At 39.1% G+C, this 18,976-nt stretch overlaps 1 protein-coding gene across 1 annotated transcript in view; it reads left to right on the top strand.

Moving 5' to 3' along the window:
- Positions 1–1,084: 1,084 nt before the first annotated feature.
- Positions 1,085–18,976, top strand: part of SLC1A7 (solute carrier family 1 member 7) — a 57,590-nt gene continuing 39,698 nt past the window's right edge. The window contains exons 1-3 of the mRNA XM_067300493.1: positions 1,085–1,287; positions 2,395–2,474; positions 18,279–18,494. Coding sequence (XP_067156594.1) covers positions 1,147–1,287; positions 2,395–2,474; positions 18,279–18,494 — 437 coding nt within the window. The 5' untranslated portion in view covers positions 1,085–1,146. The remainder of the gene's footprint in view (positions 1,288–2,394; positions 2,475–18,278; positions 18,495–18,976) is intronic.

The raw sequence follows: 18,976 nt of genomic DNA, 5'->3' as shown, positions 1-18,976 counted from the left end.
GTTCAGCACGTAGAACCTGGAATTTTCTTCTCTCCCATTTTCCTGGGGAGTGCCCGCATGGCTCATTGACCGTACAGCAGCCAGAGCCTCCTGAGGAAAACATTTTAGTTTCTCATGCGCTTTTCTGCCCGCACACGAGCACTTGCTCACACATACGGTATAAAAACACAGTAGGATAAATACCCGAATCTATTCCAGAGTATGGAATATTTTCCATAGAAATACTGAATAATGCTAGAATGCTAACCCAGACACAACGGTAACGTTTCCGTAAGAAAAAGTGGTGTAGTGAATAGTTACAGTCGTGTATTTTTATCAGATGTTCATTAGCAGAAAAATCAGTGTTTGGAGCGAGTGCAGGCACAGCGAAGGAAAGGAAAGCAATCCATGCGGCTTAGTCTGATAATCCTCTGAAAGTAAATTGGCCCTACTCTAATCAACATAGTGGGAGGAGGAAAAAGTGAAATCATTTCACTTCCCGGACAATAAATACCAAATGCCGGGGAGCGTCCTTGTAGGTCCCAGGATAGTGTTAATTTCTGTTTGATCTATGCCTCTTATTCTACCCATTTCAGTTTTTATATCCCTATTTACTAAGAACAAAAAAAAAACAAGCCTGCTTTATTTAATGAAGCCCAGTTTCACCTAGCTCGCCCTGTTGTGATAGTCCAGCTCCAAATCCAACCTGCGCTGCCCTTTAGAGGAGCTATGCGGTAACATTGCTTTTAGCACTTTAAAGGCATAACGCCCACTGTTCCCTCAGGTTTGGCTGTTCGGACCCCAAACTGGGAATACGGGGGAATGCGCTCAACCATTACCTTTCTTCCCCAATGGTCACTTTGGAAGCAGGCTGCTTTCAGCCATACTACTGCCTTCTGTTCCAGTTTTCCAGAGCTCCCTAATCTCCTTCCAGGTTCTTAATGATGTATTCGGTAATAGGATTGTCGGTATTAGTTTGGAACAATAACGCCAGCTGCTTGCTTGGTGGCTATTGGCAGAGGGGTGACCTTGCAGGCCGGCGACGCAGCGCTGGGAGCGCTTTGATCTGATCTGTGCAGAGCCAGAGCGGTCCCATCCAGCGGGAGGAGCCGGCCAGTTCTCGCCCCGTGGGATGCTGAATCTTCCCCGAAGAGCACCGAGGGCAGCATGGCAGTGGCTTTCGATGCAATCCTCGCTCGGGTCAAGGATGTCTGTAAAAGAAACGGTTTGCTCATTCTCTCGGTGCTGTCGGTCACGGTGGGCTGTCTTCTTGGATTCTTCCTGAGGACGAGGCGGCTCTCTCAGCAGGTACGTGTGGCGCGACGGAGTGTCGCTGCGGAGAAAATACCCTACTTACTTAACTAAAGGCCTTAGCAACTTGAGGAACTTCAGGATGGACTTTTCCAGATAAAAAACATGTATGTGTATTTGTTAAAACTTTTACTGTAATCTTCACTGTTCCTTTGAGTCCTTTCGCACATTTTCAAACCATAAGTACTGCAAAGTCGTAAGGTTCCAATCTTTAAGATACCTAGTAAGTCTGGCATAACCACTTTTTAATGTTGCAGGTATGGATAATAATACCGAGTGTTTAAACTGGATGAAACATAGCCTGTAATAGATATGTTTAGAATATTGCCTGTTAAAAACTGGTAGCACGATATATTCCATCAGATTTTACATTAGTTTGGAACATGTATGTCTTAACAGAAGACTGGGAATAATTTTAACCTACAGATATACAGTGGTACAGGTGTTTGTATTATGCCAATGGTATTTCACGTTAACCAGTTTGGGATTTCCCATCATTATAGACCATGTTATTAAAGTCGCTTGGGGATTTCTCCTCCACCATACTCCAGCTAATCTCTTTGCAGATACTCATTTCTTACTGCTCTATTAGTCTAACAGACTAGACAGACACGGCAACATGCATTGCTGAATGCGTTTTCTCAGCAGAAAATATAAATCTCAATTGAAAAAATATGGCACTAAGTAAATGTGATAACTAAAACCATTCTGTGTTCTACTACCACTAACCTCAGTCTGAAATTTTTTTGTGTCCAAGCTGTAGCTTCATACACATCTAGCAAAACAGGCAGAATGCAGAATGAAGGGATTATATGGAGGAGCTTCATAACAGTAGTCCTCAAGAGATGGCATATTTCATTTTTTCCTACTTTTGCAAAGGGATGAACAATGCAGTTTGTTTTTGTTGAATTACAACACAGAATGTCATCTAATTAGTTTTAAAGCAATCTTTTAAAGCCTACCATCTTTGCCACCTTGTATACCGGAGTTGCAGATTTCACAAATATTATCTGATCGTATCACTTGATCCACAGCTGCTGCAGAACTTAAGAAGACAGATATTCTTTATCTTAAAACAATAAACATCTCTGCCTGTATTTATAGGAAATTAGTTATTTCCAGTTCCCTGGTGAATTACTGATGAGGATGCTGAAAATGTTGATTCTCCCACTGGTTGTCTCAAGGTAAGAGAGGACAATGATTGTTCCAATAACTTTTGATGTTTCCTAAATAAGGCATATCATGACCACTATTTTGATTTTAACTGAGTTAATATCAAAGCGCCAAGACCACTACTGACAGCTGCACATTCACATTTATAATAGAGCTTTGAATATTTTTTAATCAATGGGAACATTTTGCCACAATACCTCATATGGGTAGTATTTGCTTAAAGACAAGCAGCATACCAAAAAAGCCTCCCTTAAATCAAACTAATTGAAATAATACATCATACAAATATGATGAAATGGCACCATTAATTTATAATCTTCTGCAGTATTTTGAGAGATTTGCTGCATTATGATGAATATTGGGGGGGAAAAAAACAAGTCCACTGAAAAAATACATGTCTGACTTCAGCTGGAATGTAAGCACATTGAAAATCAGACTCATAAATCACTTTTTAAAATGTAATACAGGGTAGGTTATGTTCTTGAAATATTATTTTTGTCTCTTTCCAGGAATGCAATATACTTTTCAATGACTGGTATTAGGTGTATATGTTGTTTTTCTTACAGTGTCTCTATTTCACTTTAAATATCACTGTGAAGTAAAAACAGCTTCAGCAAAATGGGAGAACTTTTGGTTTTGGCAGAAAGTAACTGGAAGTAAGAATAGACTTTTTAAACTAGGTATGAATCTTTGACAGCAGTACTAGCTAGGTGGCTCAGATAAGACCTTCAGCAAGGCATACTAAAATAAATTAGACAAGTCATAAGGAAGAACTGGGTTTTCAAACCTCAAACAATATTTTGTTTGTTTTTTTCCACTGGAATATATTTTAGAGGGAAGAAGTACTTGTAGGGGAAACTAGATAAGTTAGCATCTATTTGAATATTAGAATAGTGTTATGTAAGCTTACATTGGATGCCTTTACCTCCAGTGCACCAGTCAGTATAGGCGAACGTGCAATACAATGCAGTATGTAGAGGGCAACACAGCTAAATATATGTGTTGCAGTGAACACTGGAAATAATACTAAAGAAAATAAGCTGTTAGCATGCCTTTCATACTTGTGTATTATATGTGTAACAGGCTTTTCCACACATAAATATTAATAGCAGATCACTCATTTATACTAAATACATACTGGTCTGACTGGGTGATTTGCAACACTTGCCACAGCTTTCCTCCTGTGTATTTTGGTGATTCCTTATTGCGTTAAAGGTAGAACAGCACCACTTTCATTGGTGACAGAATTAAGGGTCTAGGTCTTGGTTCTGTTCCATGCAGTTAGAGAAAATCAAGACAACATATGTAGAGATTTTTTTTGAGATGTCAAAGCAATTTTCCAAGGAAAACAAGAATCTCACATGAGGAAGTGATGTAGTAAGGACAGAACAGGGTTGGAGCTAAGTCACATATGCTTTCCTAAAATTTACAGTTCTTTCGATCCCCACTTTTTATTAGAGGTGTCAGGAGGAGAAGCAGCACCCTGGTGAAAAGTTGCTCTGACACAGCCTGTAGTAGCTGTAGGTTATCTATGGATGCCTCAGGAGCGAATCTCTGGGCTGTACTGTTAGAAAGGATGAACTCCACCCTCTGAGGAAGAATGAGAAGAAACTTAGTGATGGGATCTTCAAAGGGATTACCTGTCCTTGCAAGACAGTGTGAGTCTGTCTCTCTGTACAACAGACTTATCATTGCTTGCACTAGTGTGGAGCCCACAGTGTAAGTCAGTTTTCTTACCAGAGGGTTCACACCACCACCATGACCCTGAAAGAAAAAGCTGATCACTGTCCATTGTGAGAATCCATAAAACACTGGAATTTGCAAAATTCTCGGTCATTCCAGTCAGCTGGCCTTTTAGATCATAGGGCACCTCGGTTCCACATGACCACTGTTTATTTGCTTTTGCCTTAAGGATTGAGAAGACACAAAAAATCTCACTCTAGTAGTAGTTCCAGGTCAGGATGGTGAATGTACTAGTAGAAAAGTGCGATAAAGCTTGAACTAACAGCATCTGTCACTTTCCTTAGTGTGGGTGGGTGTGTGCGCGCATGCAAAATAAATATTTTTGAAGAGAGACCATACAGCCAGACAGTGCACCAAAAGAAAGCTACTCTAAAGGTCTTCCCTTGTTTTATTATTCTGTACAGTATCAAGGAAATTGAGAAAAGACTTGCATCACAAGATGGATAGAAACAATGCTTAAATATTAAAATTCTTAAGTTTAAAAAATGCAGTTAAGACTCTTCTGGAACCACAATGTGAATATACTGAAATTAGAAAATAATGCAGAATGGGCAAGTTATTACAAAATCATTTTTTTGAGGCAGTTTAAAGGGAAGAAGATAAGGAATAGAATCATAAAATAGTTTATATTTCAGAGGAAATGGATCTTCCTCTCTGAGACTGTTGGCCTAATTTTTTAGTTGCCAGCGTTGTCATGGAGCAAGACCAAGCCCTGTATATGCTTGGAATTAAATAGATCATATGTGTCTATTTAAGTTTACTACTCATGATGTGAAAACATTAGAAAGAAGGGTCCAGACTTTTTGAGAAATACATGCCAGGTTTGAAAATATAATATAGAATGTGAATAAGATATGGTAAGAAATAGTCTGACAGAGTTTGTAATCTGTCCTGGGAATACTCACTAGGGGAATGTTACAAGGTCAAATTTTAGATCCTACTGTTACCAGATATACAGTGCTTATTATGTGTATACACATATGGTACTATTTTTAAACCTGGGAATGGGAATATTAAGAAAGCACAGAGAGAGCAGGAGCCAAATCTGAATTTCCACGCATGCACAGACTCTGCCTGAGCTCTTACAGCAGCTGGACAAGGGGATCGCCTCAACAAGTGTGAAAGATCTGCTGCAGAAGAGCTAAAGTTCCTTGACTTCTACTTTTTGGGGCAGAGGCCTCATTTGACAACTGCTGCAGTGCAAATAATAACAAATATAGTTTCTCCATTATTTTCAAAATACTTCAGCAAATAACTTAGTTTTTCAAGTAAGCACACACAGACTTGGCAGTGACAGAAGCGCATCCTCTTTCAGTGCATCCTTCATGGAATCTTCTGATATGTTTAAAAAAGCACGAGTCCAGATACTCAGATATGCTGATCTGCATCTGCTGATCAGCTGGTCCAAGGTACTCAAATTTGTTAAGTCACATTTCTTTCTGTCTAAGCAATTCCTTGGCATGGGGAGGCTCGATGCTGTATTACACCCGTTAGCCAGGAGATGGCTCTGTCTAGAAGACTAAGGAAACGCGAATGGTTACAGAGGTGTTTACAGTCATTTAAGTACAGTAAGGACTTCTCCATTTCAGAGGCTGTCTCAGGCATTTTCTAACACAGTATTACCCTCCCATCAAATAAGAAAATCTCTACTCCCTTTGATTATACGTACTTATAACCTTCATGTTGTCACATGTATCCCTCACCTGCAGTTAATGCAGTCAAGAAAAAGTGATTGTCTGGGAAATCTGGGCAACCTTTTGATTTCTCAGATTCTGAGTGCTTGAAACAATTAAATATAATGTCAATGTCTTTGTGCTCCACACTAAGCAAAAAAGCTGGCAGAGAAGCAAACACTCAAGTTTCCCATCAATATCATCTCACCTTTGCGAAAGATAATACAAACACTCTGGCGAAATATTCCCTGTGCCAGCAGTGATAATCCACAAGGCCTGGCTTGAACGCAGGCCAGGTACGCTGGCAGTTGCTGCACAGTAACTCATGTGCTGTTGGCTCCCTTCGGGGCGTCTTTGTTCTTGGGCCCTTTCCCTGCCCTGTGATCTTCACCTCGTGTTACAGTTTCATACTGAGCTAATTCCAGCGGGCCAGGACTTTGGTTTTTAATAAGCATAACTGCATTGACTAAAGAAGTATTTGAGGAGGCTGTTACTGAAACCTGGTTATCTACAACTTCACATCTTGTTGTGACTGATGTTTTGAAGAAACAACAGTGACTGAAAAATTTACCACTGCTGAGGCATTTATAATGCTTCTTTTCAGCATGGGTTCTTTCTAGCAGGCAGAGAGCTTGCACTGTAGCATTTACCCCAGAAAGGAAGTTTGAGTCTCCTTTTCTGTTCAAAATGCACATGTGCCAACAACTCTGTAGTGGAGGAAGTCTGGCTCCACAGTGTGCATGCCGTAGAGCTCACTGTGCATGTAGAATACATCACATTCATCAGACATCATGCATCTTCCAAGATGAATTGCAAAATGTGTGCTGCAGATCTATAAGGCAAGCTGGGGAGGAGACAGGGCTTGCAGCCCATGGGTTCTTGCATCAAGATAGTACTAGAAGCACACAGATGGTTTCTGACCTGTATTTGGCCGTATAGTTTCACAGACCTTACAGGAACTTAATTCTCTCCTTCTGAGACATCCACCCCCTCTGGATCATTTGACAGAAGAATGAATTAAGATGTTATTAGCAAGCCCCCCCCCCCCCCACACACACACAGCCTGACTGCATAAGCCATGTTTCTTCAGAAAAGCCAACTAAAACCAGAGTTACACAGATTACACCAGCTGAAAATTTTAACTATTCAGTTCTCTGTATTTATTTCAAATGTATTTCTATATAGGTAATAGAAAACTGGATCCCTTACTTCAACACCCTCTTGTTTATGTGATTAAGTTTTTTATCTGGTGATAAATATATGGCCTAGATTTCCAAGACTATTATTAGTAGTGAGCAGTGAGACTACTTGTGGGAAAGAATTGTCAGGACAGAATTTAACTATCTAGCTGCCTTAGATTTGCTTTGAACATGCTTGTAACCCCAATGAATATTGCTTTTAGAGAGAGAAGTTTGTTTCATTTAACCTTAGAACTAATTATTAGAGGGGGGTTTTATTTACCATTAACAGTTTTCTAGATATTTAAGAAATGCACAACAGAGATTTGATCCTTTTCCATGTGCAAAATCTGTTTAAAAAAGACTGTTTCCTCAACTGAGTTGACCTGGATTTTGATAAATTATAAAGCTCATTCCTCTGGGTATGCTGTGCCTGATACAAACAAACATACGCTAATAAAAATTAATATTTAGCTGAGGGTTTGTTTGGGGAGAGGAGTAAAATATTGATACTGTTGGGTTTTTGTTGGCTGAATCAAATATGATATGCTAAATATAAGAACTGTCCTCCTTTAAGGGGATTCCTGTCTATAGTACCATCAGTTCTGGTAATCCCTTATCCTTCTGCTCGGATTCTTGACTGGCTCATTCTTACTCATGCTGTTAAAACCTAGTATTTAATTAGGAAACTACTCCATTAAAGTACCTTTTTTCTCCGTATAATGTTTCTTCTCAGCGCTCTTGTTGGGGGAAAGCGTTGGCATTTTAACATCCCACTAATGAAAAATACTGTTCTTTCTTTGTCTTTCTGTTTTAATGGGATTCTGTTGTTGTTCAGCTCTACTGTGCTGCATTGAATTTTGCCTTTCAGGACTCATTAATTAAATTTGAAGAGTTGATAATTGTATAAACTCTGTAAAAGGATGTGGAGATACGCTGTGTGCAAGCAGATGTGGGGACACTTAGCCCATGAACCAAGCTTGGCAGACACATGCCAGCTCCATGCTGGAAGCCATACAGCTGCATTAGCGTGGCTTTGCGCCCAAGCTCACATGCAAAGGGCTAATGTGGCTATATGGCTTCCGGACCAGTCTTGGCAGCTCAGAGCAAAGAGAGCTCAAGCTCATGGCTGTCTGCAATCATCTGTGCAGACGTGCCCTAAATAACTTCACAGCAAGAGCATAGTCTTTGAGTTTAGGGTCTGGTTAAAAAGATGTTGTGAGATAAACCATTAGCTTGGGTAAATTCTGTCACACACTGCTTTGCTTGCTGTCAGCTGTGGAGGAAACTGATAACACACCACAGACTGGAGATTATTTGTCTGTTTTACTACATGAGCTTACAGTTTGCTAGGGATGAAAAATTTGACTCAAACAGTCTGAGGCTGGTACTGACATTTGAAATTTAAATCTTCTGCCATGAATATAAATCAGTGCCTGATATGGTCATTATAGCATCCATTCAGAACGGAAATACAAATCTCTAAAAGGCTGTGCAATTTGTCTTTTTCTCATTTATGATTAAATTCAGACCAAGAGACCAGCCAGAATTCATTCACTCAATAATCCTGGTTTTACACGAATGACAATATGTGCAGTGCTGTTGCTTCTAATCCATTCCTGGTGCTGAGAGATTGCTTTCTATGTTGTCTTGACAAATTCACATAATTTGAATGAAGATTGACTGGGAAAGTGTAGATAACCTAAGCCTCTGCTCAGTTTTGGCTTGGGTCTTTTATGCTATGTATAAGTTAAACGCTTCCCTCCAGTCGTTATTTCCTAAATACCAGTCACTTCTGTTATGCTTACACAAGCTGCCAAACTGGGGCATAATCAAGTGCAATCATTTAAGTGCTGTATTACCTAGCGAGGTGTTGAAGAGCAGCTGCAGAATGCTGCCTGTGGCTCTCTGAAGATCCTACTCAGAACAATATTTGATAATGTCTCCAAAGCAGCAGTATCTTCCCCTATAATTAAATTGCTGCTAGAAACCCAGGGCTTTTTCTTCACACTGTTAGAATCTGGATTTTTTTCTCTAATTTACCTATATTATCTTACCAATAGAAAAATACTGGCAGCTAGGAACAGATCTTCCCCAACAGAGGAGGGTAAACGCTCTGCTGGGTTAGTATGGGAAAATCTGTGTGGTATCTGAATGATAACATAAAGTGCATATAACTTCCCATTTCTGAATTATGTCATGTGTATCATTGTTACCTAAATAATAATAGAGAACAAGCTGTTAGCCCTTTCCTAGGATATGTTAGCTACAGTCTTTATTGAGGGGAAAGTCAGTCTAGAGATGCGAGTCTTTAAAGGGATGACTAGAAGGGATAAATATATTTACTTACAAAGTGAAAAGCAAAACTGTACTTGAATGAAAGTGAAAGGGAAGGATTAGCCAAGGGTAAGAAGAACTAGTCAGAGGACAATCTGACCTGACACAATTATATTACTTTATATTATCCTTATCTATTATATTGCAGAACTCATCTCAGATTACCCCGAAAATTCTCCAAATGCTGTTTTGAGATTGCCTGAGCTTATAGAAGAAAATTCCATTCTACCTTCATAGGAAACCATATTATGAAACCCTGCTCAGTGCCTCAGACATCTTCACAGGTTTCACTTCATTATCCATGCTGTAGTTAGCTGCGTTTAGACATGTAGAGTCTAATGGTCAGATCCCATAATGGCTCCTTTTTATCCTTCTAGTGTCTTCTAGTGTTTTCTCTTACTTGTGTAACGTAGAGGTACAAACTGTTTAAAGAAAATGTGACATGTTGCAGAGTTACACGTCATAATGACAAAATTGGACCAATTCAGTTCACAATATTTAGGAAGTGTTGGTAGGGACCTAATGATGTGCAATAGACATCTATGCTGACAAAGTGAATGAGTATGGAAAGTACCAAAGTGATTACAAATTGGGTATGAGTAATTGGTAGGCCTAACAGAATCTTTCTGTAGTCTCCTAAGTGCTCTAAAATACTTATCTAAAGTGTTTTTTAAAAGAAACTGTAATGGCATATGAAGCTTGAGGGGCTGGCTGTATTTCCTCTGTTTCCTAAGGACAGAAACATCTGTAAACTATAAACAGTTGAATAAATCTGACATTTGTTTATAATTCAAATTTGTGTTCCAAATCCTTTTGTTCTTTTCTTAATCTAAAAACAGTTGAAAGAACTGACAAAACAAAAAGTCAAATGTTATTAAGATCCCTGGTTCTTTCCACCCTTTCTACAGATATGAAGCTGCATGTCCGTGTTTAAGAGATAATTTGTTTTCGTTTGCATCCTGACCTTTGGATTTAGGAAATATTTTTTTTATTAGACCAGCTAAAGTCAACAAATGAGCCTGGATACGCTATACTACACACTCTCAGATCTCCTTTATCTCTCAGTGATCAAAGGTTGCTGTTCATTCCTTCCAGCATTCATAGATGTATTGCAGTAGCCCCACATATTGGACAGTTTGGGAGGGAGCAGTGTTGGGATAGTCATTGGACACTGATCTTCACCATGAGCTGAACAAAGTCCTGCCTGTTTACTTTACTCCACGAGAACAGATTTCCTATAGCACACTAAGTAAAGCCAATGCATGATGCGAGTTCCTGGCAGGATTCGGGCAATGCATGTCCATTTCTCATGAATGCTTACAATTGTTAGAAAATAAGGAAAAGGAGACCTCAACATCTGGGGTAAAAATAAAACTCATACTATTTTATTAAGCATTAGTTAAAAAAGATTTCAAAAGCTGTATGTTACGGTGTACTAGAAATGTCGATTTACTTGTTTCAGTTTTTTTTCCAGCAGCCTAGCTGTAAAATTAAATACCATCTCTGCAACCAGCATGTTACAGACAGCTAGATCTTCTGACTTACTGTTCATCTGTTGTAATTTGAAGATCAAGGGCCAGATTTTCCACAATGCTTGTCACCTTTGAGATTGCACTCTCTTTTGTAAAATAGCGGTATACTGAGCTTCTCTGAAAAATTAATTCGCATTTGATGTGCTACTTATAGCTGATAACGTAACCATTATAGAAACTGCTGCAGTACTCCTAGTTGTAAAACAGCTACCACCTTTTGCATTTGTTTTTATTGTACATAGACACTTTATTTTCATCTATACCAAGATAACTGAACTTTAAAAATGCTTCCTATTATCTGATTTTCAAAGGAGATGAGCCTTTGTAGCCCCTTGGACTTTCAGCAGGAATCTAGACTTCTTGGTTCCTTTGCAAATCCAGCTGTAATACTATGCAAACTTTTGGGATGACATTGGGGTCATTCAACTGATTACAAGCTTTTTGCAGATTATGATAGTTCCTTAGCTGTGTTCAGATCAACAGAAGCCTGTTAATATGCTGGTATTCTGCAAACTATTGGAGTCCAAGAAAAACTCACAGAGAGCCTAGATGTCATTTTACTGCCTATGTGGACTGCACACAGTGATGCACTGAAAAAGTGGTTATCTATACAAATGGGCCATCCTTCTACAGGTGCACAACAAAAACCTGATCCAGCTTAGTCTGAGGTGTCAACATGGAGTACTGCAGGGTTTTATCTTCCTTTGCAAATGTGTCATGGCACATGGGAGGTCTGGGTATCACTTAGAAGTGGGTAGATGGGACTGGAGCTGCAAGGTGGCATTGGCTTTCAACCAACATGACACTTTATTGTCTGTAATATGTATTACAGGCACAGATCAAGAGATGTGCTAGCCAGCTGTGCTTGCTCATGCCTGGGCATGAGGCATTTTTGCTGTGCAGTGTGGCATAGCATCTGGAGGCAAAAAAACCCGAACTATAACCTAGCACGTTAAGCAGGGGAGGCATGAAGGGTGGCGCAGAGACAGGCACTCTCATATGGCATGTATTGAGAGCAGTAGACTTCTTTATCACAGTCATGCCAGTGAGGGCTGGAGGTATCTGGCTCTGTGGATATGCTGTCATTTGAGAAGAAAGCAGAAGAGTATTTATCCTGGAAAGCAAAAGTTATTCTGATCCCTCTTTCTCACCACCTTAAATCATTTTAACTCCTCTGGAGCCTGAAAACAAAATCAAGCATCATACCATAGAAAGAGCCAGAGAAAGTTTCTCATCTCTCTGTCATTATTGAAAAGTCTCCTATTTTCATTGCTGCAAACTGCTCCAGAAAGGTACCTCCAGAGAAGTGGAGCAGCCTGTCACAAAAGCAGATATAGCTGGGCTCAGGTGAGGAAAAGGCTGATGGTCCTTCCCAATGCAAAGATCACTTCAGGCATATGTTCCTTCACTGCAAATTGTTTATCTTTAAGTAAGCGTCTTATTTTCTCTGTTTCCTTGTCAGTAAAATGGAAATACCACCTTCCTACATGATAGATGGTTATATTAGAAAAGCATTTTAAGATGATTGAATGGCTGGTGCTATGGAAATGGAGATTATTACCATGTTGAAACTTGAAGGACCTGACCTTGACAAAAAGGTAAACAAGAGCCTGCCTGCATGATCAAGCAGCATTAGTGAAGCCAGCACTTCACTTTCATGCTGCTCAACTGTAATATAATCATCTCTAATGTAGCTGCTAGAGGAGCTTCCCAGCCTCACTGGGAGAACTTGCTTAGGAAGGTCTTTTCTGTGGCATGCAATTATGAAATGAGAATGCAAGGGAGGGTGAGGGAGGAATAAAAACAAACATGATTCTAGGAACAACTGTTGGTTATTAATACTTGACCATTACTTCTTGACAGGATTAATGTCTTTCTAATCGCACTAATCCCTTCTGATAACTTTATCCATAATCCATCTATTTCAAAGCAATATCCAGATGGCTTCTGGTGGTGAAGAAGACACATACAACAGCAGCGTCTTATATTTTGCCTTTCTGGGATTATAGGTTTTGATCTTGAGGCAGGTCAGAAAAATATGCTTTTTATCAGAAAGCAATAGAAAAAGTAGAAAATCCCAAGGAATCTAGGAAGTTCTCTCTTTATTTGTAAATAAAATACTTCATAAATACTCTGATGCTTATCAGTGACAGCCAAAACAAGTCTAGAGATGCTCATATGGGATAGCTACTTGTTTGCACTGGACTAGTTAGATTTCTAAGGTATTGAAAGAATTCTCTTCCTCATTACTAAAAAAACTGGTATAATAAATTTTGAGGTTTTCAGCAGGTTTCTCTCAAAGCAGACATGAAACCTAGTACTTAACAGGTTCATTTCTTTGTACCATTGCCAATAATTAAAACAACAAAACAACTGACTTTGCATTCTTAACTAGTCCTGTTAAAAATAATCCCTGTAGTTGTGGAGGTTGTCCTCTTTCCTTCCAATTTCTCTGTAAGATCTTAATCTACATTTCATTAGCTCTTCTACTGATCCTGAGTTCCCTCTTCACCTTCCTCCTGCAGCAAAGACCCAATAAAGAAGTCATTTCTTTGTTCATAGGCCTAAAATCATAACCTTTCATAAATCACAGGGAAACTGCCCAAGAGAAGTAAACAAACTTTAATCAAGCCATCCTAGGTAAAATAATTTAGCTGGGATTTTCTATACTGACAATCAACAGTGAAATAATTAACTCTTAAATATTTGTCCTACTAAAATGCTACAAGCAGCTTAAATTTTTTTTTAATTATTGTCCATATCCAGCTTTTGATCAAAATGTTGCAAATTCAGAGTAAATTTACTGACTTCCTGACTCTCTTTCTCTAATAAAAAGCATGATTAGATAGATCAGAGGAGAGACAGACAGATTTGGCTGCATCAGAACAACTGATTTCCCAGAAAACAAAGCAGAGCAGATATAGAATTACCTAAGTCTCAATAAAAAAATCTAGACATCTTTTACTTCTTAAGAACACACCTTAAAAAGTATTCTCAACCTGTAAATATTGTGGAGCATCAGTTCTACATTGTATGGAGATCTTCAGGTTATCAGAAAACCAGCTTTAATGAGGCTTGAAAACCACAGAAATATAAGGATCATAGCACACATACTTACACAGATATTTAGTAGATACAACAACTTTGGAAGCTATTCTTTTAAATCATACTTAGTCCCTGCAGATACACAATTTCATCCAAGATCTGTTGGGCAAACAAGCTAGAATAAAAAAATTAAGCAAAGTATCCTAGACAGCAGAAAAAAAAGCTATAGGAAGATCATACTTTCATGTAACTGAAACAACCTATGCAGCAGATAAAGAGGTCATGGAGCTACTTAATTTATTATGGTGTCTTGTGATTGTGTCCAGAACCAGATGTTGCAAAGCAAGATGCAAGAAACCTCTTAAATCATAGTAATCAGAGATTTCCCTTAAATCTTGGAATACGAGGTGTAATATCTCATCTAAAACTCACTAACATATATTTTGGAAGCCTTAGGCTTGACATCATCTTTTTCTGTACAAACTAATAAATAGTCCCTGAACATGAAATTACAAGAACTTTTGTGGAAATTCTTTGCCAAACTGATTAAATGAATGAGAAGTACTTTAAATACTCAGAAAAGCTGTGAAGTGTTTTTCATTGTCTTATTCCTGTTTTGTCCCTTTGGCAATCATTAAAACATGCTACTCATGAAACATACATATGGAAGCTACCTAGCTACATAATAAGGCGGTTGATTTTAACCTATGAATCAAATATCTGTCCCATTATTACAAGTCTAACCTGATTCTGGCTTGACAAGAGTTAAAGGTACCCTGTTTTTCATTCCTTTGCATTGCATGAAAGCCTAGTACTGGATAGAAGAACATCTTTGTTCAGTCTTAGAAAAAGTTTGGGAAACTGTTGGAAAGATTTTTATGTAGCCAAGAATATGTCTGATGAAGATTGGAATTAAAAGAAAAACCTGAACATGATACAGTGATCTTAAGTTAAGCCATTTGGAAGCTTATTCCTCCTGACTTCCCTATTCCCCAGGAAATAAAAAGACTACATTTCCTGTCATTTCTCCACTACATTATGCAAATATTAGAGCTCTAGATAACCAACAGTGAGGAAATCCTGTGATGTAACTGCATATTGCTTGCTTCATACAGTAACTGTGATGATCGGTGTGTCTAACAATCTCAATGTCTTCTGTTCCTTCTGACATCAAACATATGAAGCCAAATGAATAATAGTTATTGAGTGATTATAGTCTCATACTAGTTACAAGCATTTGTTCCTGAAAGTCATGCTGAACAACTGCTTAAAATGACATGACCAGTGTTACAACACAGCCTTTGGAGAACTGTTTCCTCTGGTCCCTTCTTAAAACAGCACTGCAGGACACTAGGAACACAGCTTTGAATCCAGACCGTTGCTCGGCCTTCTGCCACTCCATAGTTACCCTGTTGCACCTCCATGGTTAATTACTTTTGAGGACTTTCTCATCACAGCATGAACTGATCATGACTTTATCTGATGGCAGGATAATCTCATTACAGATGATGATCTTGTTAATGAATATCCCCAAGACAGATCAATCTCATTATTAGCCCCCTCAGGATTTGTCACCTAAGAGCCAATGTATGATTAGATTCTAGTTTTGCAACATCCCCCCAGATCTAACTGCACAACATCTGAGGCTGAGGTGATACCCCCAAAGGCATGTGAACCACTAGACGTATTTAATTAGGATTTTTCCCCCCAACTACTTTTGGACATACAATTAAGACATTTCTCATGTTACATGCAACAGGGTTCATCTCCCTGTTGTTCTGTAGAACCAGCGTAACTCAGCGGCATCAAGGACAATTGCTTCATAAAACCACACTGGTGTAATCATAGTACTAAACCTATACTAAAAAAAAGGCAGACACATACATAAAAATGCAGGTAGGTTTAAAACTTAGATTGTCTACTTTTTTCCAACTCTTTGTATGCTTGCCTTCCTGGATTTAAGCTCTCCCTTGCGGATGCCATCTCATGGCGCCTACATCAAACACTTGTTACGTGCACGGAGACACAGAGAACAAACCAGTCCTGGCAAGGAGACCTTGCAATTGAAATGGATGCAATGAACAGAGCCTGAGAGTAAAACAGGAAGCGAGAGAGAAGTGACTCTCGCAGTAACAGTAGGTTCAGGGCAGCACCAGGAAGAGAAGCCTGCTCCCGCTGTCTCCTAGTTCAGTACTATCTCCAAGTAATTAGGCTGCTCGATATCCTGTCTAATAGTTATAGATCTGCTGGTCAAGGATCAGAGCTTTATACCACTAAACCTAGACCTATGATGACCACTGAACATGATTCCCATGGAAAAACATCCAGCCAATTAGAAATCAACCTGATTTTCTTTTTTTTTCTTTTTTGGGGGGCTGTGAAACAATTCTGAAGCTCAGTACAATCTATGCATCTCCTCCTTCTGGCATCAGTGAGCTGTTGAACTGGCTCAATGGCCTGTCAAACCTCAGCATGTGAGAAGAGCTCAGTCCTAGAAATCTAATTAACAACATAGACATGATTCTACAGAAAAGTAATGCATTAATTTGAGATTACATGCAACATTTAACTTGATTATTTTATCAAAAAATGTTTTAGAATATTTAGTCTTCCATATCAGACCCATCTAATAGAAATGCCAAGAAACTAAGTATCATTGCTGCTACTGTTGTTTTGTGTTTTTTTATATATATATATATATATAGTGCTGTGATTGTATATAGTGCTTTACAGATACACAGGAAGATGGAATTTGTATCAAACAAAAAGATAAAGGAGAGGGAAGAACAATGGTTACAAGAATGCAAGATATCGAGATGCTCATTTTCTAAACAATCTATGTTGCAGTGCAACCAGTGTTTTCCCTTGCTGTCACACTGTTAATAAAAAACATGCTAGATGAGAAACTGGCAATGCAGAAAAGCAATACATTTTCTTAATTAATCTAGTGGATAGCAGGAACCTGAGAACTAAATCCCACCCATTCGATTTCATTAAATATACTATAATGGTTAAGCTGGACTTTAGCATTGTCTCTAGATAACCTCCCTGAGCAGAGTGAGGTCAAGGAGATGTCATTCAAGTAGGTGCTATTTATGAGGAAAGGCCTGGTGTATATATATATATCAGGTTTGTTTTGTTGTATAATCAGCTTTGTTTTGATTAGAAAGCTGGACAGTGGGGTCACACAAAATAGTAAATGTGGTATTTTATTTCACCTGCAGTTTTTCCGAGCTGCGTGTTTAAAAGAATTTACACAGAATTATTCAAGGTTTAATCTCAGTTTAAAGCCCTGTGTAACACCGATGTCACTGGAAACTCACATCTCAGCCTCAGACCACTTGAAAACAGCATCATCTGGGTCTATGTCAGAGCAGCCTGGAGCTAATGCAGGGACCAAGCAGTGTCCTAATTTGCCTGTAAGAGAGGGGCAGCAGGACTTAAAACACTCAGCAGAGAGTTGTATAGCTCGGCAGAGGCAAGTGCTGTAAGACCACTGGTCATCCTCTGACAGTGCTGGGCAGGGAGGCAAAGGGGAAAGCAAAGGGGGAAGTGAAGTGACCATGACGTTTTTTTGCTCCCCACTGTGCAACCACGTGCCTTTTAAGGAGTTTCCTCTACAGCAGATATGGGAGATACAGAGCCTGTCTCCAATTTGTCTGGAGGCACGCTGAATCACAGTCTGCTCCCCAACATGCCCCATAGTAAAGCAAAAACATGTTGTGCTTCATATGGGGTTTATAAAAAATTAAAATGTTATGCTGTTAGGTAAAAAATGAACTATGTGTCAAAATTGCCCCTTCGCAGCCTGGTCTCACTTTGAAGCTGGATATAAATTAGTCCTGCTTCACACAGGAAAAGGGTGGGGGGTGTAGTGGTGGTGGTCAGATGCTCTTCAGAGGTCCCTTCCAACCTGAATTATTCTGTGAGTCTATAAAATTGTGTGTAGAGTTTCATACTTAAGTTTGTATGACTGATTATCGCAATAGCTCCTATGAACTGAGCCACCACACCTGCAGGTTGTGTAAAACCATCATTTAAACTTCAGGGAGCAGTTGATACTATTCTGTCCCCATGTGTGCATGCTGAGTTGCAAGTTCCTTCAAGTAACTGAGATCTCACATGGCTATTAGGAAACATCCTTTTAGCTACAGAGGTTAGAGCTTTAGTGTTACAGTCACAGCTCCTGGAAATACTTATACACAGGCAATCGGGAGCAGGTAAACTGGAACAACTAGGAAATGAGGTTTTCTGTTGTATTAATTTTATGCAAAAGATAACATTTATTTTGTGTTTTCTTTCCACAGCTTAATGTCTGGGCTAGCAGCCCTGGATGCCAAGACTTCTAGTCGATTAGGTATCATAACCATCACTTACTATCTGTGGACAACATTTGTGGCTGTGATTGTGGGAATAATTATGGTCTCCATCATCCATCCTGGTGGAGCAGCGCAGAAGGAGAGCACTGAAGAGGGTAGAAAGCAAATCATGAGCTCTGCAGATGCACTGCTAGACCTAATCCGGTAACTGCATTCATTCTTTCTGCTTTCTGAAGGTAACATTTCACACTTTACATAACTGCATGAGAAACTGTGACCTGAAGATAAGTTCTGAACCTAATGATGAAAGCTTTTTTTTAAATCAAGAAAAAGTAACTTTCAGAAGGTGATTTTCAAGTTATAAGATGTTTATACTTGCTCTTTCAAGTAAGACTTAAACAAATAGACACCCAATGCAACAGAAATGCTAACAACACTGGATTTTTTTTTTACCCCCCTGCAGAATCCCATATGGCCTATGGAGCTCACCATCAAAGCTATTAAGGTCAAGACAGCATTAAAAAAATACAGTGTTAATTTAAATATTAAGAGTGGGCACAGCTGTAATAGGCCAAACCTCAAATGTACGGGCCAAACCCCACATTTTCCAGAAAATAATTCTCAAAAGCACTGCTACAACTGCTCATAACAACTCTCAGAGAAACATACAGCTAGAAAGACCACTG

Source organism: Apteryx mantelli, chromosome 8 (assembly GCF_036417845.1).
Source record: "Apteryx mantelli isolate bAptMan1 chromosome 8, bAptMan1.hap1, whole genome shotgun sequence".
Taxonomy (NCBI): Eukaryota; Metazoa; Chordata; class Aves; order Apterygiformes; family Apterygidae; genus Apteryx; species Apteryx mantelli.
The sequence above is the reverse complement of the archived record's forward strand: the minus strand, read 5'-3'. Positions and strand labels throughout refer to the sequence as shown.